Raw genomic sequence first — 22,623 nt, 5'->3', positions numbered from 1 at the left:
TTCCATTCTATGAATATACCACAACATGTTCATGATTTTACTGTTGAGGAAAATTCTTGTACTTACCCTTTGGTCAGCAAAGGCCATTCTTTCCTTAGTGACAGATCTAGGAAAATAATTGCTAGGTTATAGAGTAGGCATATATATTTGGCTTTAGCAGTTTAGTTGTTTCTGCTTTCCCATCCCTGTATAGGCCCGTTGCTACAGAGAGTAATGACCACCCTAAGCTAATCTCTTACTTCCACACTCTTTGCTGCTTTTTCATGCCTCATGCAGAATGTTCACACTGATCTTCACTATTCTGTGCTCTTTCCCCAAAACATGCCACAGCAACACAATGCAATCCACCTTCCCAAAAGCACACCCTTGGTTCATTCCTTCTCCTCCGTTTCTAGAATCCAATGTAGAAATTACTCCAGTAACTCTAGGCATGATAGTTTTGTTGCTGTCAAATTTTGTTTTTAAATTTTTAAAAAATTCAAATCTATTGGAAAAAAGACAAGAATTTTCTCTTTTAAAAACTTTTATTACGCATTGCTAAATAACATTGCACGATGTATTGCACACATCATGCGGTAAACAGCACTCCACAGTAATCCATACAATAGCTCGTACAATGACAATCAAAATAGTTTGAAAACCATTATAGTTTTCATCTGAGTGTCTTTATATTCTTCCATGCATCTGACTTAATAATTAAGATTACTCTTCCATTCTAAAGCAACCAACCAAAAATAATTTTTTATAAAAGCCCAACCACAACAAAAGGTCATTGAGACATTATGAAAAGTCCGAAATTAGACTCCGAAATATCACAAGGTGTCCGTCTTTTGAAAGACTTGTCCCTAAAATTTGTGTGATCTGACACTTGGGTTGGTTTTACCGCCAGCAGCACGTGAGACTGTACTTACTAAGAAGGAGCAGTACATTGACACATCGACTGAAAATTCTTGAGGTAATAGATTTTTAAATTTCACTGCTTAAAAAAAAAATCTCTTAATGTTCAGGTCCTGTCCAGCAGGACCTACCTGTTGGCAGGAAGATTCTTTTCCTTTTTCTTTGTCAAATATTTACACATATCTGCATATACAACCTGTCTTTGTCTTTTCTAAGCACATGGTTTATTCTAATTATTCAGCATACATTCATCAGGAAAAGTTGAATTATATATTATGATACATAAAGAATATAACAAACCCAGCATTTTGTATAAAGCTAAAACAAAAGGCACAGATCAAGAAGAGCAAAATAACATATTATACAAAAAGGCTTGATGTTGATAAAGCTCACTGGGAATGAATAACATGTAAATAGCAGACACCATGGTTCTCCAGCATCTGTATGAAAGTATATTACTGACAAAATATTGCCAAGAATAAGTTGTAAGGAACTGGTCAAATTCCTGAAGTACCATACAGTTACTTTTATTTTTAATGCTTTTGGTAATTTTGTCCTAATTGGAGCTATAGATAAAACTGAGAGTCATTTCAACTCCTGTTCTAAACTTAATTAGCATTTGCTATGGTTTTAAAGTACAGTTCAATTTTAATGGCTTTAATTTCTGGTGTTTAATATCCATTTGTATAGATTTGCTTAAAAATGAACAATGAATTTAGGAAAAATACATTGGCTAACCTGCTGTTCTAGAGATAATACAGTAGATTAAAGTAGCAAATGCAGCCTATATACAACCCTAAAGATACGCTGTCTCCTTAGCACTTTAAGTAGAGGGACCAAAGAACACTCACAAAAAATATATGGCTCTTTAGATAAGAAATAAAGTCAAGTGAAAAAAATAAGGCACTATTAACATATATAAATGTTATATACTCATCACACAAAGCACCATATGGAAGGTTAAAGGGATTATACATTAGTGCTATCGGAAAAAGAGAATAAACCCAGTTTCCCTGGCTTTTATTCACCAACTTCTTCCTTTACTTTCAGCAATCAGAGTGTAAATGCTAACGTGGAAGAAAAGTATACACTATGCTAAAAACACAATTCATGGAACCAACAGCATGAAATAATCATTTGGAAATAAGTTGATTGCTCTAAAAAGTGTAAGAAATCAGGTTTTTAAGATACTCCTTATTTCCTAACATTTCATCTCAACAGAATTTTTCCTTTGCAATTTCTTTCGAGAGATTTCCACATATCAACATTGTCTAATTAAAAAAAAATTTACTCTACCCCCTCTTTCATAAAATATATTCAGAATGATTTCTTCCACATAGTTTTGTGATTATCAAAGTTAATAGTATAACTAATGAAATAGAGAAAAAGTTAAAAAATAAAATTGCATAAATATTTTCCAATATCATTAAAAAGAATCAATGACATCTCTTTTCAACCAGGCCTATTTTAAGCTTGAAAAATATTATAATTTTATTTGGAAAATGGCAACAAATTTTATAGAAAACTAGAAATATGCAATCTAATGAAATGATGGACAAGATCTGGTACAAATTACTATTCATCTTATAATCAAGAAATTTCTTCTAATTTTCTATTGTTAAGGAGAATATAATTAAAATGGAATATATTCTGATATTTAAGTAAAAGATGGCAATAATTCCTTAAAACTGTAATTTCTGAATATACAGTAATAACAGATAAACACTCAATTTTTTTCTCTTTATTATTTTACTCTATTTGGGAAAAGAATGAATAATTTAATTGTCCACAGTTTTGAAATATACATTGATATAAATATATTTGTTTCATAAAAATGCCTTACAATCAAAACAACTAGTTCATTAATATTTTAACATCACTGTTGTGTTCCTTCTATAGAAAATCATTTCTGTCATCTCTCAGAATTTACTAATTACTATGTTAATAATTGTTTCTAAAAGGAACAAAATTGTCAATTAATTTTCATATTAAAAATCTGTAACATTGTCCTTGGTCAAGGTAAATGGTTTTATATGTATACACACACACACACACACACACACACACACACAAACTATTCTGTTTCATGTGAAATATAAAGTTGGTCTACTTTTTAAAATACCATCTAGATTGTAATTGTGATGAAAATGATCAAATAATAAAAGTGATTGAGGAGTTGCCATATGACACTTAAAAAATGGGTCTTAGAAGGGTTTGTTGTCTGCTGATAATGAAATCATGATGCTTTATCTAAAATTTTCATTGTAAAGAAATATAAAGCATGCTAATTTTCTATAAAATGAAAGAATTTAGATATTTATATCAAATATTTAGATACTAGTGGCTTGAAACAATACAGATATATTGGGATATTGAAGAAGTAATACATTCACAAAAATGCTATTTTTAAGAATTTGATTGGATTACTAATAATACTTCCCAAGCTGGGACACGGTGAGGTGAACACGTTACAAATTTGCAGAGAACCAATGACAGCATAGCTTGCCAGTCACAAGAATCTAAAAGGACATTTCAGCAATTTCTGGGGTCCTTTAACACTCAAGTCTGCCTCTCCCTTGTTCTTTTCTGTTATGTACTGAATCTATACTAAATACATTGAGTGTGACTTATATCTAAATCATATCAATAAAAAAGTCAAACACTTGCAAATGACAAATGTTTTCTCTAGAATAGGATTAATATCAGTTACATTCAATGTGATCTACTTTAGATTATCAAAAATCTAACAATGTTCACAGAGTATGAATCCATGATTGAATCTTATATACAAATGCTACACTATGTAAATCCACCCCAAGTCCAAGCTGTAGGACTTTTTGCTGAAACAAAGACCATAAACCATACCTATAACCCTTTTTGGATGAAGAATGAACGACCTGGGGTCAGGTTGGATGAATGTCCACACATGCTTTCTGTCCAACTAATATGCAAGCACAATATTGATCTTACAACAGTCACGAAGCAATTTCTGAAGCTTGGTTTTAGAGTATTATTAGGCCCTCTGATCCAACTGGTATCTTCATTTGCTTGACTTACTTCTTGGCAGAGGGCTAGGCAGTGTTCTCCAACTCCTATCAAGAGGAAAAGTGTTCCAGGCACTCCTGATACATTTCCATTTACCGATAAAATAAGCCAAGGTAAATTATGCTCATTACCAGAGCTAAATTCTGGAGTGCGTTCAGTGTTGAATTCATTTCATTACAGTGAAAGGAGTTAAGGGCGAGACAGAATTTATCCCACACTTGGCCAAGATGGGAAGAAGACTGAAAACGCAAAAATCAAGATAATTAGGAAATTTAAGAGAAAAAGGAGCTTGATGTTGAAGTATGTGGGTATCATTTCACAAGGAAAGTCATTTAGTATTAATAATGGAATAGAGTGACACAATATAGCACAGAACTGAAAAAAAGTATTTTTTATGTTAGTAAGTCTGAATAATTTAAGTGATACAAAGTTAGATACACCAAATGAAAATTTTTAGAAGAAAAAAGGAAGTGACAAAAAAAGGCAATGGCAATGTTTTGTGTATTAAAAAAATTATTGCCTTTTACATTCATATTGTTATTCTAAAATAGTTCTTTAGCCAAAAAGATATATATAGTTTGTAACATGCTTAATTACATTATTTTAAAACTGGCAATATGTATAGGGATTTTGTAAGGTATGTGATATAGTAACGCTTCAGCTAATGCTCCAAAGTAGCAATGAGAATAGTCTCACTACTGTGACTCTGTTTCTTGCATTTGGAAGAAGTCAACTAAAGTTTCAGCCTTACAAATAGTAACAATAGAAGTCCCACACAATTTTTGGCTATGAAATGTGTATTTGTTCTATTTTCAAAATTACAGTTACAAAGGAGTCCCACTGTAATTCTCTCTTAAATGTATTATTGGTTTGCATCCAAAAGGTAACATTTCACAATCTTAAAATACTCCCCAAACTTTGGAACTCTGATTTTGTTCTGATAATACTTTAATGCTTCTATAAAATTATTTATCAAATTAATAATTGTGGCTGTACAAATTAACAATGTGATTTTGAAGACAGGCATAGTAGGTGCATGCTTGTAATCCCAGCTACTCCAGAGGCAAAGGAGGAGGGATCGCTTGAGTCCAAGAGTTCGAGACCAGCCTGGGCAACATGGAGAGAACCCCCGTCTCAAAAAAAAAGAAAAAAGAAAGAAAGAAAGAAAGAATTTTATAACTTATTTTCCATATTAGGGGGGACAGTATGATAATTAAATTATAATAATTTTAAATACAAAATATGCTTAAACTTGGGATTGGTATGCAAAACTGGTAGTTTTGATTGATCATATTTTTAGTCAGAGAGATTTCTTTTATAGAACTCCTGAATTATGAAACTGCAGTTAAAACTTCCAGTAGAAATTAACTCAATATTCTAAACAAACATTCCAAGTAGATATATTAGGTAACACTTACTGAGTATTATTTGCTAGGTTTGGGGTCCTAATAAACATTCCAAGATTACTATAATTTCAGAAATTGCTACTTTTCTTCAGGTATGTTTTAAATCTTTAGCTTCTGATTCTTCCCAAATTTAAAGAGATGACACATATTTGCTAACACTGTTATCCTACTGTCTCCATTGAAATATATGTATATTGTATATTGTCTCCATTAAAATGTATGCATTGATTGCTTTAACTTTGTCATTATTTAGATGGCACAAGTACTTTAAAGTGCATTACAAAATTTTAAGGCTATGTTTATAACAGATATTAACATAAAACAATAAAGCAGACCATGGGAAAGATCACTTTCAATAGTTGGGAGAGATTTCAGCCACAAATATGGAAGAATAAAAATATAATCCAATGTGAAGACTCACATTAAGGCTTATGTGCAGCTTGCTTATAAAATCAAAATCTAAAAATGTTTTTTGGCATAAATTTTCTTGTTTTTGTACTTAATAAAGCATGCCAATTAAGTTTATAGAGGCCACTAAATTTTTCATAACTCTAAATGTAACAGCCAGTGTAAAAGTGTAATGTTAAAAATAATTCATTTAACAAGGGAGCAGCTGAATCGATGTCTTGGCAGATGTGCCCTCATTTGACAAAGGTCAGAAAGGAATGCTAATGCTTTGCACATGCCAGAGTGAGTTTTCTGGCCCCTCCTGTCTCTCCTCTTCTCCGTCAGTGAAGAGGAATAGTTAGAATAGCAGAGGTATGGAGAAAAATGAGGATGAGCAGGGGCACCAGGGACTGGAAATGATTACAGTGGTTCATAGGTATTTTAGGAGAGCAGTTGGTCATATATCTGGGTGGTAAGATTGAAAGATAAAGGCTCAGTTGGAGCCTTGGGACTTAAGAGATAGTGGGTGTCACAGAACAAGGTATTTTCTGACAAGCACCACTGAATCTTGATACCACAGAAGAGAAAGTACAATTACAGATATCATGTTGTAACCTGACTTGTGTTTAATTATCTTTGTTTTCTTGTCTGTTCTACTCTTAGGATACAATAGCACCTATGAGAAAATGAAGGTGGTGGCAACACGATGTTGCTTGTACCAAAAGGTTTGACCCCTCTCTTCTAACTCCACATACATACACTATTCCATGATTTATAATCATCCCACCAAATCACTAAATCATACATAATCTATTTTTCTGGGAATCGCTGTGGGCATTTATAATTGCCAACATATTCTTCCCTACTTTTCACAATGGCATAATTAAGTTCCTCTGTCAAGCAACATACACAAAAATGGATAGTGTTATTAAAAATGTGAAAAGTATCACCAATTTGGCTTGAGTATTTCATTTAAATCCCTCAAGTTTTAAAATGAGGCAATCCAAAAGTCAATTCATCTTTATCTGACAGACATCTCCTCAAATTTTATTTTTATTGAAAAAAGATTTCCTATTGTAAGTTTTGGCAAGGTATTTATTTGGCTAATCAGGCAGAAAGGAAATTATTCTTCAAAAGATGATTTTCTTTAAAAATTATGCACTCCGTACAATCTTTCTTTTTATCCAAAAAAGGGTCTCATATTATTTCTATGACCTCACCTCCTGAAATTACATTACAATGTTTATTACAAAGATCTTGTAAAAAACAAATATACAATCTTATGGATATGTTCACGCAAGGTGACAAAATTATATGCAAAAGGGTCTTCACTCTTGCTTTCTTTGTAATACAGAAGTGAAAATAATCTTGTAGTCCATTCAACAGGGGACTAATTCAATAAATTAAAGTACACCCCTAGAATGGATTATGCAGTAATTTATAAAAGAATGAGGTAAATCTATTTAAACATTTACGGAAAGGTATCTACTGATATATAATAAAATGACAAAGAGTCGCAGCACAGTAAGAATATTTTTCTATTTGTATAAAATGAATACACACACAGACACATACACAAACACACTTATTTGTATATTTGTAGAAAGTGTCTGCAAGGACACATACCAAACCATTAACAGTGGTTACCCCTAGAAAATAAGGGGTGGGGTAAGCAGAGAAAATTGTATTTTATAAATTCTGTATGGTTCAATTTTTTAAAGTAGTATATATTAAATTTACAATAAAAGCATATAAAAATGACAGGCCGTGGACAGAAAGATACTTATTTTATGTGCACGTTTCTTTTTAAAGTAGTTTTAGAATTTCTCCCAAAAGTTACTACTCTTGTTTTACCTTCAAAGTTGGCACTGACATATAAATAATACTTTTATTTTCTTCTCTCTTTTAAAGATCTTGATGAAACTTAGTAAAAAATTCACAAATAATCATTTTAAGTTACCAGCAGGGAAAGGCCTAATAGATATGACCCTTTAAGGAGAAAAATGTGTATGTTAATTTAAAAATATCTACTCAATAGAAAAATGAAAAACCTGTGCAACACAGCGCACACTACTTCAAGCATTGGTGAAATAGCCTTCACTGAAAACAGACACCACTTTGTAACAGGAATATTGGAAAGTTTTCTAAATAATATAAAAATATGTTCAAAAGATAAGTTATTTAAAGAAAGAAATAAAAATCCCTGAGTAGGCCAAAGATAACAGATACATAACCTAGAAAACAGATTATCCAAGACCAAAGAGTATGTTATTCAGCCAGTTGGTACATATGTATATGGCATATGTGTTCATATGCAGTTATGGGAATATTTCATATATACCATACATATGACATATATACATCATACATATACAGATCAGCTAGGTTTAGAGTTCATCATATTCACATATTGCCAAACTAATGCCTAAGTTCAGGAAAGATGAATTTACAAAACCTAAGTACTCTTATGACAGGTTAGAAATTCTCCTCCTTTCAGTCTTAACACTAGAACACCTAAAATAGGCACTCAATTAATATCTGTCAAATGAATGGATGGGTGAATGAAAAGATAAGTTTGTGAAGCCAGGGCATCACTATTTCTTGTATTATATTCTGCTTTAGAAATATGCTATTCTCGAACCATAAATGTCACACACTCCTCTAAGTGGAAATAGACAACTAATCCAGAAACTGCAGTACAGTCATTCTGTGTTATCTGGAAAGAATGAAAGCATGCTGGCTTCTTATTCACGCAAGTAAACTTCACTTTTTATGTCAAACAAAAATAAAATATTCTTACACTCTGGAGCTCAACAAAAACAAACTACTCATGTTAATGCATGTTTTAGCGTGTCATCTATTTCAAATCAGACAAGGTTGCTGACAAATGTACATCTAAGACAGATGACTAATTGTAAGAATTTGGAGACAATTCAAAGCTTTAGGCTTTTTAGGGGTCTTTTTTTTTTCCTGTTTGCTGATGAACTTTTGTGATGAAAACAAAGGCATATCAGAGTCTAGTTACTTGTCCATTTCTTATTTTTAAAGCTTTCGTAGGTTGAGAAAAACTTCCTGAAAATATTTCCTTCACTTTTTTGTTTCCTTCTCTAAAAGCAGCTGATATTGGACAAACTCAAGAACATAAAAAGTTTTCAAACTAACTCCTCCATAAGAAGATGCCCCCTAAAATATTACATGTTTGAGCAGTTAAATGTAAGAAAAAATCCTTCAAAACTAGTATTTGTTTTTATGAAAAACCTTGAGAACAAATAAAAACAGAGAGGAGGAGGCAAGAGAGAACAGGGTTAGGATATTAAATGATGTAAGACCTTGACCTAAAGCAGAATGATCTACAATTACAAGTTGGTTAAAAAAATTAGCAGAATAGATTTTTTTTTAAAAAAGGCTTAAGCAGTTCTCTACAGCAAATTTGTTTTTGAGATTAAATAATCCCAATGTGAAGGATCTATCTATAGAGTGAAGCATGTATTTCAAAATATAAGATTTTTAAAAAGATTGAATATTTGGATCTTGAGAATTTCCTAAAAGCAGCCAGTTTTGTCAGTTTACAAAGCTTAATACTCCTTGGGGTGACATTGCACAAATTTCTTTGTTTGTGTGACAAAAAGAAAGAGCAAGAAATAGAAAAGTTCAGCATCAAAATAGCCTGTTGTCTACGTTGACTTTAATTTAATACATTGCCAAATTACGTCCACAAAGGAACCATCATCTTTCAATAGGTCTACAAAAATGTGGGAAAATAGTGTAGCGGTATGGAACTGGGTAAGTACAAGGTTATTGGGCCTAGTTTTAATACATATTTATATACACACACATTCACACCCCTACACATATACACTTCAGTAACTTAGTATTCTTCTCATTAATTTACTTTCATTCATTCCCTTTTGGACATTGAGACTTTTAGCAATTATAACATTTGAAAGATAAAGAAATCATACTGCTGGGGTCACAGATTATAATAGGTGCATTCAGTGAACTCTTATCTTCTGAAAAGTGGCCTTGCTTGTTGGTACAGATAGGACTTCGGCTATTCACACCAAGTCTCACAAGATGGCCTGGAAGGAGGTGTAGAGTTCAAAGACAGTCCAAGCAGTTCTCAGAAGAGGTGTGCTCAGAAGAATTCTGAGGAAAACTGGTTCTTAAAGTGTCTTCTTCCAAGAACCACAAAGGTCAGAGTTATGATACAGATGTTTATAGTTTATGAAAGTGACCATTTTTTAAAAGCAGCAGCAATTTGTTTAGGGAAAGGACAGGATACCATGTTGGGAGTGCACCATAGCTAGAGGCATTGTGGCCCACGGAGAATCACTGGGAGATGAGATGGTAGAAGGTTCCTCTCAGTATTTTTCAAGATGTGACTCACAGATGGGTGTACCATTTGGTATCGCTCCTACTCCAACCAGCTTAGCTGGATGAAATCATCCGCGTGCTACCAGTGCATACCTGTCCGTGATCGTTTTCTCTGTTTTTTACAAAGGCAATAGATAGGAAATACAAATAAACCTAGGGATAAAACAATTAAAGTTAGTTAGGATGAGAGGCATTTAGGTTTTCCTATTTTAAAATATCCATGTTTATTTGTTTGCAATCTATGAACATGAAAAGAGGAAGGCATCTATGCTATGAAATGTATTTACTTCTATAATACTTCATTCTTTAATATTTCCCTTTAGCTTTTCTCCCCTTTTAGCACCCTCAGTGATACCAGTTTAATAATAATGATTCCTATCAAAATATCAAAACTTTGGTTTAAATCTTCTTTATTGTCCACAGTCGTATCATTTGCACACTATGATACTCACACTTGTTTCAGGCAGTATAGCATATCACTTAACAATACAGACTGTGGAGCCAAATGTTGGGTTTGATTCCCGGTTCTACCACTTATGAGGTCCTAGTAAGTCTTAATTTCTTCAACTGTATAATACAGATAATAATATCTATTTCATAATGTCCTAACTCACATTGCAAGAACTTAAATGTTAGATGCTTAATAATTCTGTCCTGCACATTTATTACTTGCTAAACAGAAGTTGACACATGAAAATCATTTTTTTTAGCAAAAAAAAAAAAAAAAAATCTAATATATGGAACAATGATCAAAGCAGCCTTTATCTATAGTATTTAGCTTAAAATTATTAAAGCAATAGTTCTGAAAGTATGGTCCCTGAACCAGCTGCATGAGTATCACCTTGGAACTTTTTAAAAATAAAAATCAATGGACTTTTCCCATATACTGAGTCAGAAACTGCAGATAGAAACAAGCAATCTGTGTTTTATCCAGCCCTTGAGGATATTCTAAAGCATGTTAGAGTCTGCGAATCACTGCTTTAAAATATGTTTTTTAATGTACTTGCATAAATAAAACTATGCAAGGAAATCACTGCAAGGTTTTCTATTTGTCAGTGCTCAAGTGTATATTGGGTATATGTTCCTGTACACACTGATTATCTGTTTGTATCCATGGCATCTTTTATTGGACCAAACGAAACACACAAGGTGCACTAGAACTTCTTTTCCCTGATGCTTTAACTGGAACTCAGAACTAGAAAATTTGGGTTCTATTCCACTTGCCTTTTTCCCCAAGATACTAATTCTATTAACTTTGTATCATAAAAGGGTTAATAATGCTTTATAAGATACATGAATCATAATGTTCATAGACTGAAAAATTCATACTAACATATCCTACAGGAAACACACTTCTCTGATCTCTTAAATGATATGCTGGTACTCTATCTAAAGCAGGCATACAATAGAAATTATGTCCATTTAGTAACGGATTCATATTGTTACATTTACACTCATATTCTCTCTATGGCCCTCAGATAATTCTAATCTCAGATACATGAAGTGTTTCTTACCAATTACAACCGCTATGGCCCCAAGTGCCAATCCCAAAACCATAATTAGAGGTGCAATGAATAACTTTCCAGCTGGAAAACAAAAGGCAAAATAATTTAAGGAGTCTTAAAACTAACTTACCATATAATTACAGTGATGCTTTTTAAGTACCACAGTGTATATTATTTTTTAAGTAGTCTGATTACACTTAAGACTGTATATATCTAAGAAACATATCAGGATTAGGTATAGAACAGATACACACGTGTAAGTTTAGTAACTTCACCAAAGTCCTGAGCACATGCATCAAACATAAATCACTTATCCTTTCTAACCAAAAACATTCCAAAGCAACTGGCTTACTGTATTCTACAAGACAGTTCATCTTTGTGCTCAAGATCCTTTCCATTTTCAGTGTTCGCAATGCTAAAAGATTAAGAAAGAAGTGGCACATTTTGAGTTGGTAGGGGAAAATCTTGTTAGCTCACAACATGGAGAGCTGGTAGGTCCTACAGAGGGCTTCTGTCCAAGCCCACATCTAAAGAAGTGGTTTATTTACATCCTGGGTCCAAAGAAAACTAATAATATGAATGCCTAACAGAGTGAACTACAAAGGGGACGTTTCAAGATGTTAGAGAAAACTACAAATAAATATGCAGTATGTTGAAAGTTACTCAAGTGAATCATTTTAACAAATTGAAAAAGGAAGCACTTATAAAATAAAAAGGCAAAGTGCTGGTAAGGATGTCAAGTGGTATTAGCCAGCATTTTCTTTTCTAAATGAATCATTAAGCAGTGATGATAAACTTTAGCCATAAGTATACATAGCACAGTACAACATCAGAATCCCACTGACTTTGAAAGACACGGGCACAAAAAAGAGGCTAATAAATAACATATTGTTTTTGTATTTTAAACCTTAAGGCATGTGACACAGCTTCAGCACAACTCAAATGCCACAAAAGATGAGAAAGAGAAACTTTGCAGTAGACTCACATGGCAGTTTAAGAATGAAACAGCAACATCATTCTATAAATTAAGTAAGTAATTTAGAATAACCAATTACATTAAAAAAAGAAACTAACACAGCCATTTGTTGGAAGTTTGTCAAAACATATTAACTTTTTTATTCTTAAGAAATGATCTTTGGAACCAGATGACCAGGTATGTATACAATACTGTTTTAAATATCTAATTTAAAGAGATCGCCATTCAATTAGCAACATGTCTAGACATGGGTTTTATTTATATTTTTTGCCAATGACAGAATCCAAGTAAGTAGTAAGTCCCATTGAACAATTACATTTAGCACACTCTTAAAGTGATGCTTAAGAGTTTAGAATATATAAGCACATATATTTTAAAATAATGTGTTTTTCTCCTATGGACATAGCTCAGTCTGTTCATTCATATTTCCTTTTAATTATCAGTATATTTTCCTAATAATAAAACATGACTAAAAAGTAACAGCATTGATTTTCTTTTTCCTCTCAAACATCACAGAATTCAAGGAACCAGATAGGAAATCAGCTTATTCCAATTATGTAATGTTCAAAACATGTTTACATCTACTTTTGAAACTGTCTTAAGGGACTGGGCATACTATCTCTTATTTCTAGGTTAGTAACATTGTTCTAAAACATCATATTTAATTGCTGAAATAATATTCTATCATATCCATATATAATATTTTATTTAAATTTTATTTTATTTAAATATTCCTATACTTTTTTGTTCCTTTTACCCTATTTTAAATTATGCTTGCACATACACCATATTCAGTCTATCTAGATGTTTCAAAATGTACTTCACATTAGTATCAAATTTCTTTGAGAAAGAATTGTACAAAATTTTCAATTCATTAAGCATGAAAGTCCAGTATTAAGTATTAACTTGATAAAACATTTGCTAGTCAATAGTTAGCAGATGTTTTATCAAGTTAATACTTAATACTCAAAGTATCTCATTTTGAGACTGCTGATTTACATTTCTTTGACAGCTAATAACACTGAATATTTTTGAACATATGTATTGGCTATTTGTATTTCTTCAATTCTGGCTCCAGGCTTGTCTTTCTTTTTTTAATTGTGTGTTCGTTTTCAGAGACGGCTCCACTGTTTTTGTTTATATAAATTATTTGCCATCTAGAAATCAATTGAAGACCTATTCTTAAAAATTACATGACTTGATTTAAAAACTCAGAATTTTTGATGGAGTAATATGAGAATTTAAAATTTATCCTCAGCCACTTTTATTCCCAGTACCATTCCTTTAATAATCTGCCCACACCTCACTGGGGAGAGGCCCCTACCTCAGAAGCTGCTAATCATCCCCAAATCTCTCTTCTCTTTTATAATATATGAGCAGAACCTCTGATCTCTAGCTGAGCACATGGTTACAGGTTACACGGAATGAAGACGATGTTTCCAACCCTTCAGCTGTGAGAGATGAAGGCCCTTTCTCTGCCTCTGGCCAAGGACCACATGAGGCTGTATTCCAAGACTGAGGGAGCAAGTTGTGTTACATCACACCAGGACAGTGGGTGGGAGGGCTTCCCTATACTCCATCTTCTCTCTGAAATGGCAGGGAGTAAGTAACTTTGTAAATTACAATATCACTTTTCCTGCTTTTTGTGGAGATGGGGGAGGGAGGACCACTTCACTTGGAGTTATGGTTCAACAGCAATTAGAGGCAGCTGTGCTTGGGGTGGGGAAAGTATGTGTGGATGAAAGAGTTTATCTTAAAGCCAGCTGCTTCCTACTTTGACAGGTTTAACCTGATGTGATTTTATGTGCACACATGCACGTGTACCCACAAAAGACAGGCCAAAAAGGAGGCTGAGAGGTTGGGTCTTTAAGAGGTGATTAGGTCTTGAGAGCAGAGCCCTTATGACTGGATTAATACCACTATCATAGAATTGTGTTAGTTATCAGTGGAGTGGGTTCCTGACAAAAGGGTAAGTTTGACTCCCATTTTCTCTGTCTCCTGGGCTTGCTGGTCCTTCTGCCATGCTATGATGCAGCACAAAGGCCCTCACCAGATGCAGCCACTGGATCTTGGACTGCTCATCCTCCAGAACCATAAGCCAAATAAATGTCTTCTCTATTTAAAATAAAGAATGGAAGGAAACACGCTGCCATGACAAAATTAGAGGTGGCACTGAAGTAGAAAATAAAATAGCAATGCAGAAAATACAGTGATTTTGTGTTTTCATGCTCTCTGCATATACAGATTTGCAAATAGATTCTATCTCAAAACTTAATTTGTAATTGATTTTCTCACGATATTAGAGGTTAAGGTTAGATTCCCTAGTTATCCCTCCAATGTCTGTTTAATACATATATATAGGTTATGTAACGATAACATCCACCATATTTGCAAATTAAGAAGCGGCACACACTGGAAAATCATTAAAAGCAGTCTTGACTATTGAATGTTATTGGCTGTGGAAAATTATGCTCAATTAACCTCAGGAAGAATATTTTTATAGAGATCTCATAGATTTTAGAAAATGACGGCATTGGTTTCCATATGTGAAAGTGCATTTGCATGTATATGTTCTATCTTTTACCTGATAGAAATCTATCACTAACATCAGCTTTGTTCTGATCAGGTATCATATGCTTCTAAGGAGGAAAATGGTTCACGACAGTCATGAAGTGACCAAAGGCTAAGGAGAGATATAAAGATTTTCATTAAGTAACTAGGCAAAAGTAGAAGGAACACGGAAATGTGGAAGATGATAAAAAGTGTTGCCTATACATGAGAAACACTGCCAGAAAAGGAATTCTAACAGACATCCACATGATGAAAAAGGGGAAGAAATCTCACATGGTTATATTCCAGGGCAGCAGGGAATCGAATACATTCCAGAGGAGTAGAGGAAGAAATATTTCGTCAAAGAACCTTGTATTACCCACAGGCAGTGGCATTTGGCCAGGGTGATTTGTCTATGGGCAGGTGTCTGTGTTTCTGTTTGCGTATTTGTGTGCCAGTGTGGGAAGGGGTTGTGTATGTGTTGTTGAGGAAGAGGGGGTCAATCCACAAAAGCATTTTCACTTGGATAATTCACTTGGATAATTAAACTTGGGTTTGTATGCACCGAGGGCATTTGATATTATTATATTAACTGTTACCTATTAATAATTAAAATAATGGAAAATATATACAACTTATCAATTATATAGATATAACGGAACTCTATTACAGGGCTCTAAAAGGTAGATTTTTTTCCCCTGCCTTCCTAGACTGTGCTCCATGCTGTACTGTATTGCATGTCCTCCATGAATGAGTGGAGGATATGTGTAGACCTGCTGCTGGAGATTGTCCATTACAAAAATATACATAACTTCAGATTTCTATGTGTGATGACTAAATTGCTTTTTCGAACAAAATCTACTTGCTCATATAAGTAGTGTCCTGGTAACAAAATTTAAGTTTAAAATTTTAATCTTAAAGGGTGAGAGAATATCCTCCTGTAAATACCGGGCACATGGCAGGTGCTCTGAATTACCATGGCTGCACATTTCCAAGTTCTATTTTCACTACTTAATTCCCAGGGAAGATACCCATAAGCATATCAGACACTCACCACAGACTGACCCTCGCACTAATCTCCTTAAATGAGGTCTCTCTGGGAGGTAGCGATATTTGCATCCAAATATACTGAGGTTTGATGTGTGGTCTCCAAAAAATCGGAGCTGGCGGTATCTCTCACCACATCGGTAACAAAAATTAGTGTTACATTGTGAGCAGGTCATATGGTCACATCCTTCAGTTCGCTGGATGTGGATCTGTATCAGCAAGAGGGGGAAAGAGAAGGAAAGTTAGTCAAGTTTTTAAAAAGTAAAATCACAAATTTTATGAAACAACACTTACCAGTTTCACCAAAATAAAAGTCTCTCATAGCACTCCTGAGGCTGTGAATTTGCTTATAATCATACTCTCCAAGATTATCTTTTTACCAAATACTTTCATGTGTGCAGAGCTTGATAATATTTCAAGTACTCAATCTGTTGACTTGTCTTGACCAATACAAAAGCAAACACATTCCAAGGAAGACGCATTTATCTTTCCAGACATACACCTAGCTCAGTGGTTAGGAGGCAATTTAAAACGCTTTGAAAATATATTTTGTTTTTGCTATGATCAGCAAGAATGAGCCAGCTTGGGGGAATAAGCAGAGATAAAGAGTATTCCTTAAAAGAAAGGATTACATAAAAGTTTTTGTGAATAAATATCAAAAAGCAGAAGTCTCTTTGTTGAAGGAAATGATAGCAGATATAAATGTATTTGCAATATCATTTTAGTTTTCAGCTCTAATATTTGTAAATGTGTTGTTTGTAGAACTGTTTGTACGATACCATCTGTGCAACTAAGCACCTTCTTCTATTGTTGCAAGTTACATGTAAACACAGCTTCACTCATCATGTAACAAGGATTTCATTTTTGGGTAGTTCACCATATATACATATATATGTACACCATATATACCATACAGTGCTGGCATGGTATATATACATGTCATGGTATATATACAGTCACTGCCTCAAGCACTGAGACCATGTTATAATCAAGGCTTTACTCTTTGAGATAAAATTGGAAACTCAACTTAGAATCCTCATGGAAAGATACTGTATATAAATTAGAGCCATCTTTATCTGTGCATACTTGGCTGCATGAATAATTATAAAAGACAACATAAATTAACTTAACATTATTTAATCAAAATAAATAATATTTTGGTTACACTGCTGATATGGTATGGCTTTGCTTCCCCACCTAAATCTCACCTTGAATTGTAACAATCCCCACGTGTCAAGGGCAGGGCCAAGTGGAGGGAACTGCATCATGGGGGCAGTTTCCTTCATGCTGCTCTTGTGATAAGGAGTGAGTCTCAGATCTGATAGTTTTATAAGCATCTGGCATTTCCCCTGCTTGCATTCATTCTCTCTCCTGCCGCCCTGTGATGATGTGCCTTCTGCCATGATTTTAAGTTTCCTGCGGCCTTCGAGTCAATTAAACCTCTCGTTTTTTATAAATTACCCAATCTCAGGTATTTCTTCATAGCAGCATGATAATAGACTAATACAATTGCCCAGCTCTCCTGTTACTAAAATGAGACCTCCTAAAACTAGTGTATTTCACTACAGCAGGGGTGTCCAATCTTTTGACCACACTGGAAGAAGAAGAACTGTCTTGGGCCACACATAAAATACACTAACACTAATGATAGCTGATGAGCTAAAATGAATTGCAAAAAAAACCTCATAATGTTTTAAGAAAGTTTACATTCAAAGCTGTCCTGGACAGCAAGGGACCCACAGGTTGGACAAGCTTGCACTTGCAGTAGGTACTTGCTCCATTCAAGTCACATCTTTACTCATTCATATGTGAGTTCTTTGCTTACAAATTTTATTTAAAATGCTCTCAATACCATTTTGATTAGTGTAAGCTTCTATTCATTGTGTTGTTTCGGGACTAGAGTGTCAGTGAATATTTTAATGCAATTGGGAATTTTACAATTAACAAGTGTTTCAAATCCTTCAGTAGTTGTTTGACTCTTGTCAGTCAAGCCTTGGCCACAGGCCACAACTTTGCATATTTCCTTTATAACTACATTAAAAAAAACTGGTTAATGATTATGGAGATGGGATAAAATCATCCAGGAAAAAGAGAAGAGCTCTGTGAAAGGAGAAATGAAAAGGTTGAGAGATGAAAATTTTTCTTTACTTTAAAATAAAACCTTGTTGTACAGTTTTTAGGAATAAAAATTTTTTGAAGTTCCTAACTCCAAATTATGTGCAGTATTTCAGTTTTAGGGACTAAATAACTAAAATATAAAACTGCAATTTAAAGGAACAATATGAATTTCAAAAGAACTCATGAGGCTGCTTGTAAACTAGTAATGGACATTAATCATAAAAATTTCACTTAAATGATAACACCTCTCTCTCTCTCCCCCTTCCTCCCACCTCTATCTATCTATCTATCTATCTATCTATCTATCTATCTATCTATCTATCCATCCTCTGTCTACCTACCTACCTAACTGGAAGTTTCTTAGTGACTGTGACCATTCTGAAGAAGTAATAATTAAGTGGAACACAGCATATTACAGGCGGGCGCTTCATACACGGGGAAATGAAGTGATCAAGGAAAAAAAGTTTGCCAGTTGGCTGGTAGGACTTTATGTATTCAAAATCGTTAGGTGAACTGGGAGATGAAATGTTCATTCCTTTCCAGTGGCTGGCTGACATCTGGCAGGTAAGCTTCAGCCTTACAGGGAGGTTGGAAAGAACATGAGCTTTGACTTCACAAAGCCCTGTGTTTGAATTCTAGCTCCACTAGCTGTTTAAAAAGAAGTTATTTTACCTCTCCCAAGCGTCAAGTTAGAAAATATTCCTTACCAAGCAGTGTAAAATGTGATAACCTACGCACAGTGCCAAACTCGTTTTGGCCCATATAGAGTCAGGTCAATATAAGTTGTTTCCCATCTACGCATTCCCATTTACCCACTTAAAATGTCAGAAATCAAATACCTGGGTATTTTAGCTGCAAGTTCCTGGATTGCCAGGCAGTCCCCTTTCTTACTGCTTCATATGGGCAATTCTTAGGCTGACGCTGGACCAGAGAGTGCTTTCCTAGATAGGCAAGGGTGCGGTCAAGGGCATATAAGCACCTAAGGTCAAGGGTTACCAACAAATCATGATTTGGTCAAGAAAAGCAAAATCATGTTTCTTGCTATGGGTTGCCTCATCCTTTTTTAGTCATGGTGATTTTTTTTCCTTTTACAGGACAGACCAGTAGCAGTGGATCCATGTTTTGTGAGGCCTGTAGATTGTTTAATTTGAGAAGCCTTCTTTAAGCAAAATAATGCAACTTACAAATATCAATTAGATACAAAGCCTAAGAAGGGGCCTGTGCAGGTGAAGGTCTTTGAAGCTTAAGCCCTTTGCTTTCTGTAAGTCAGTCCCTAGTCCAGCACTTACCCTCTGTTGTTCATGTTTATCAATGGTTACTATAGCCACATCCATTTAGCACAGTAAATGGCATTAGGAATACCACAGGCCAACAGCCCTACAGGACCTCTGAATCATTTCTGATCCTTATTTAAATCACATGAGCACCAGGACATGTTTGAAGACAACTGCTGAAAACCCGAAGCATCGTACACTCAACTTTTTGACTACATATTGTGTTTGATCTTAAAGTGGAGATAATACGACTTAACAAATTTCCTGATTTGACACTGATAGCAGTGTCGTGGGTGATCTACCAAGGAAAGAGCGCTGATTTTTGCTTACAGCCTATTATGTGCCAAGCATTGTACACAGATGAGCACTTTGAAGCCTTACAATGGCACCATGAGATTGGCATTCTTTTTCATAACCAGAGCTCAGAAAAGTAATCTGCCTGAGCGATAATCCTTGTGAGTGAGAAAGGATTTTGAATTCATGTCTGTTTCTCTATTATGCTAAGTAGTCTCTTATTATGAACTTAAAAGGTAACACCAGAATATCAATCATATTATTTGCCAACCAGTCAGACAAACATGTCAGCTCTCCCTCTACAAGGTATAGCTGTGTCTTCTTGTTTTTGCCATTCTATGCCCTTCTTCCTTCAAATGGCATCACTTTTCCTGACAGAAAAACTTGTTCTAATAAGTTTTGCCTCATATTTCACATATAATTTTCAGTGTAATTTTGTATCTGTTTGTCATATTGCTTCCTTGGGTTCTAAAATCTTTGTGTGGCCTACTTCTTATTTCATTTAAATAATTAAGATTGCAATTTCTAGCCTTTCTCTTTTAACAGTCTTTCCTTATTAGCATTATTATATTCCAAACACAGCAGGCCACTAAAATACTGTTGATCAAATAATATTTCTGTACAGGAAGTGGTAAAATTGTAAGCTCTATAGTAACCTTGTACATTTTGGGATTATATGGCTCTATAGATTAATTTGAGTATTTTATACACATAATCATGGAAAAAATTGTTTCATCATTTACCAACTTTCAAGTACACAGTGCTGCCTTTAATATTATTATGAATATATCTTGATTATATATGAATATTTTATTATTTGACACTAACAGAGAAATAAACTAAAAAATGCAAGTTAATCTGCAACAGGAGACATGATTTTTCACATTTGCTAAGCAAGCTGTAATTCTGAACTCATACCACCAGGGGATAATACATTTCTTATGCTAATGAATTCCGCAAGTACACCTTTATCAGTCTCACTTTGTAACAGTGTCAGCTTTGTTTTTAAAACATAAAGTCTTAAAACATAGGTTTAAATTATATTTATAGAAAGTTAATTTTGTTCTCAATGAAGCTGTTTTAATTTTTTATTATAGCTCCCAAAATATTCATCAGTTTAGCTCTGCTAAAAAATAAACTAATTGCTCAAGTGGCTAAAATTTAGTACCAAAATTCTCTTTTTACTTAAAAGATGGAGAAAGACTAGGTAATCCTAATCCATTAGATAAAACTGACCACTCATAAACCACGAATGACATTTGATTTGTTAGTACTCATAGTTTCTTCTATCTACAACAAATAAGGATGACTGACATTTAAGGAACTGAGTATTTAGGCACCAAGCATTATGTATATCTTTCTATACGTAAGGTGATAAGATGAAATGTTCAGAATAAGCTAGATATTCCCTTTTAAGAGTTTGATATTAAGTCTACATTGTAGTAGATGGAAATGACACAAGGAGCCATTTTTGTCCCTAGGACATTCTTCAGAGGATAGATTAAAACCTGTAATAAGAGATTAATCTATATATACACATACTGGTAGATGCTCCAAGCTGAAAATATCATTGGTTGAAAACGGGCAATTTGTAGACATGGGGTGTGAAAACACAAAACATAGCATCCAAAAAATGCTGGCAACCCAGTCCACTACGGGTATCAGTTGTTCACCCTCGTGATGGTGTGCGTGACTGTCAGCTGCAGCTCGCTGCCACTGCCCGGCTTACTGTGAGCCTGGGAAAAGATCAAAATTCAAAATTCAAAGTATGGTTTCTACCAAATGCATGTTACTTTCACATCATGGAAAAGTTGAAAAATGATAAGAAAAGTCGAAACCATGTCAGACCATCCTAACTTGGGAACCATCCGCATGAAGAAAACAGTATCTGTCCTCCTCAAGTGGTTTATATTTAGTTCAATAAAATGCCCACAAAGTATCTAAAAAAATAGAACTGGAACGTGGCCTTTTATTTTCAAACAAGGTTCTACCTAATCATAAGGTAGAAGAATAACAATAAATGAGCTGCTAAACCTACAATGTTTTATGACTAAGTCAGTATACATCTGTATTTGTCTCCAGTTTCACCAAGAAATGAAGGCTTACTTTATTGTTTAAGCAGCATTCGATAACTAAATTGACTGTTATGTATTACTGCTCCCAACAAATATTTTACTCTAGATAAAATCCTAACCTCTAATTTATTTTTAAAAGTATTTTTATATATGTGTTTCCTGCAATGACTTTTGATACCTGGAAGAATTAATTAGAAACAAAAGTTACAAGGAAAGCTTTAAAAAAAATTTCCTGAAACTCAAACAAATCCCACAAAAAAGTGGACAAAGGACATGAACAGACATTTCTCAAAATAAGATATACAAACAGTCAACAAACATATGAAAAAATGCTAGCATCACTAATTATCAGGGAAATGCAAATTAAAAACACAACGAGATACCACCTTACTCCTACAAGAATGGCCATAATTAAAAAGTCAAAAAACAATAGATGTTGGCGTGAATGTGGTGAAAACAAAACACTTTTATGTTTGTGGAACTGCAAGTTAGTACAATCAGTATGGAAAACAGATTCCTTGAAGAACTAAAAGTAAAACTACCATTTGATCCAGCAATCCCACTGCTGAGTATCTATTCAAAAGAACAGAAGTCATTATATGAAAAATACACGTGCACGCACATGTTTACAGCAGCACAATTCACAGCTGCAAAGACATGGAACCAACCTAAGTA

The 22,623-nt window shown here is 34.0% G+C and overlaps 1 protein-coding gene across 2 annotated transcripts in view; it reads right to left on the bottom strand.

The window, feature by feature from the left end:
- Positions 1-523: 523 nt before the first annotated feature.
- The window catches only part of RNF217 (ring finger protein 217), a 133,991-nt gene continuing 111,891 nt past the window's right edge, over positions 524-22,623 (bottom strand). For both annotated transcript variants that reach the window (XM_008007171.3, XM_008007169.3), the window contains 3 exons: positions 16,195-16,396; positions 11,624-11,695; positions 524-10,262 (listed from right to left, as the gene is read on the bottom strand). In XM_008007171.3, the coding sequence (XP_008005362.3) occupies positions 10,189-10,262; positions 11,624-11,695; positions 16,195-16,396 (348 nt within the window). In that variant the 3' untranslated portion in view covers positions 524-10,188. The remainder of the gene's footprint in view (positions 10,263-11,623; positions 11,696-16,194; positions 16,397-22,623) is intronic.

The sequence above is a fragment of the Chlorocebus sabaeus genome, chromosome 13 (assembly GCF_047675955.1).
Source record: "Chlorocebus sabaeus isolate Y175 chromosome 13, mChlSab1.0.hap1, whole genome shotgun sequence".
NCBI lineage: Eukaryota > Metazoa > Chordata > Mammalia > Primates > Cercopithecidae > Chlorocebus > Chlorocebus sabaeus.
The sequence above is the reverse complement of the archived record's forward strand: the minus strand, read 5'-3'. Positions and strand labels throughout refer to the sequence as shown.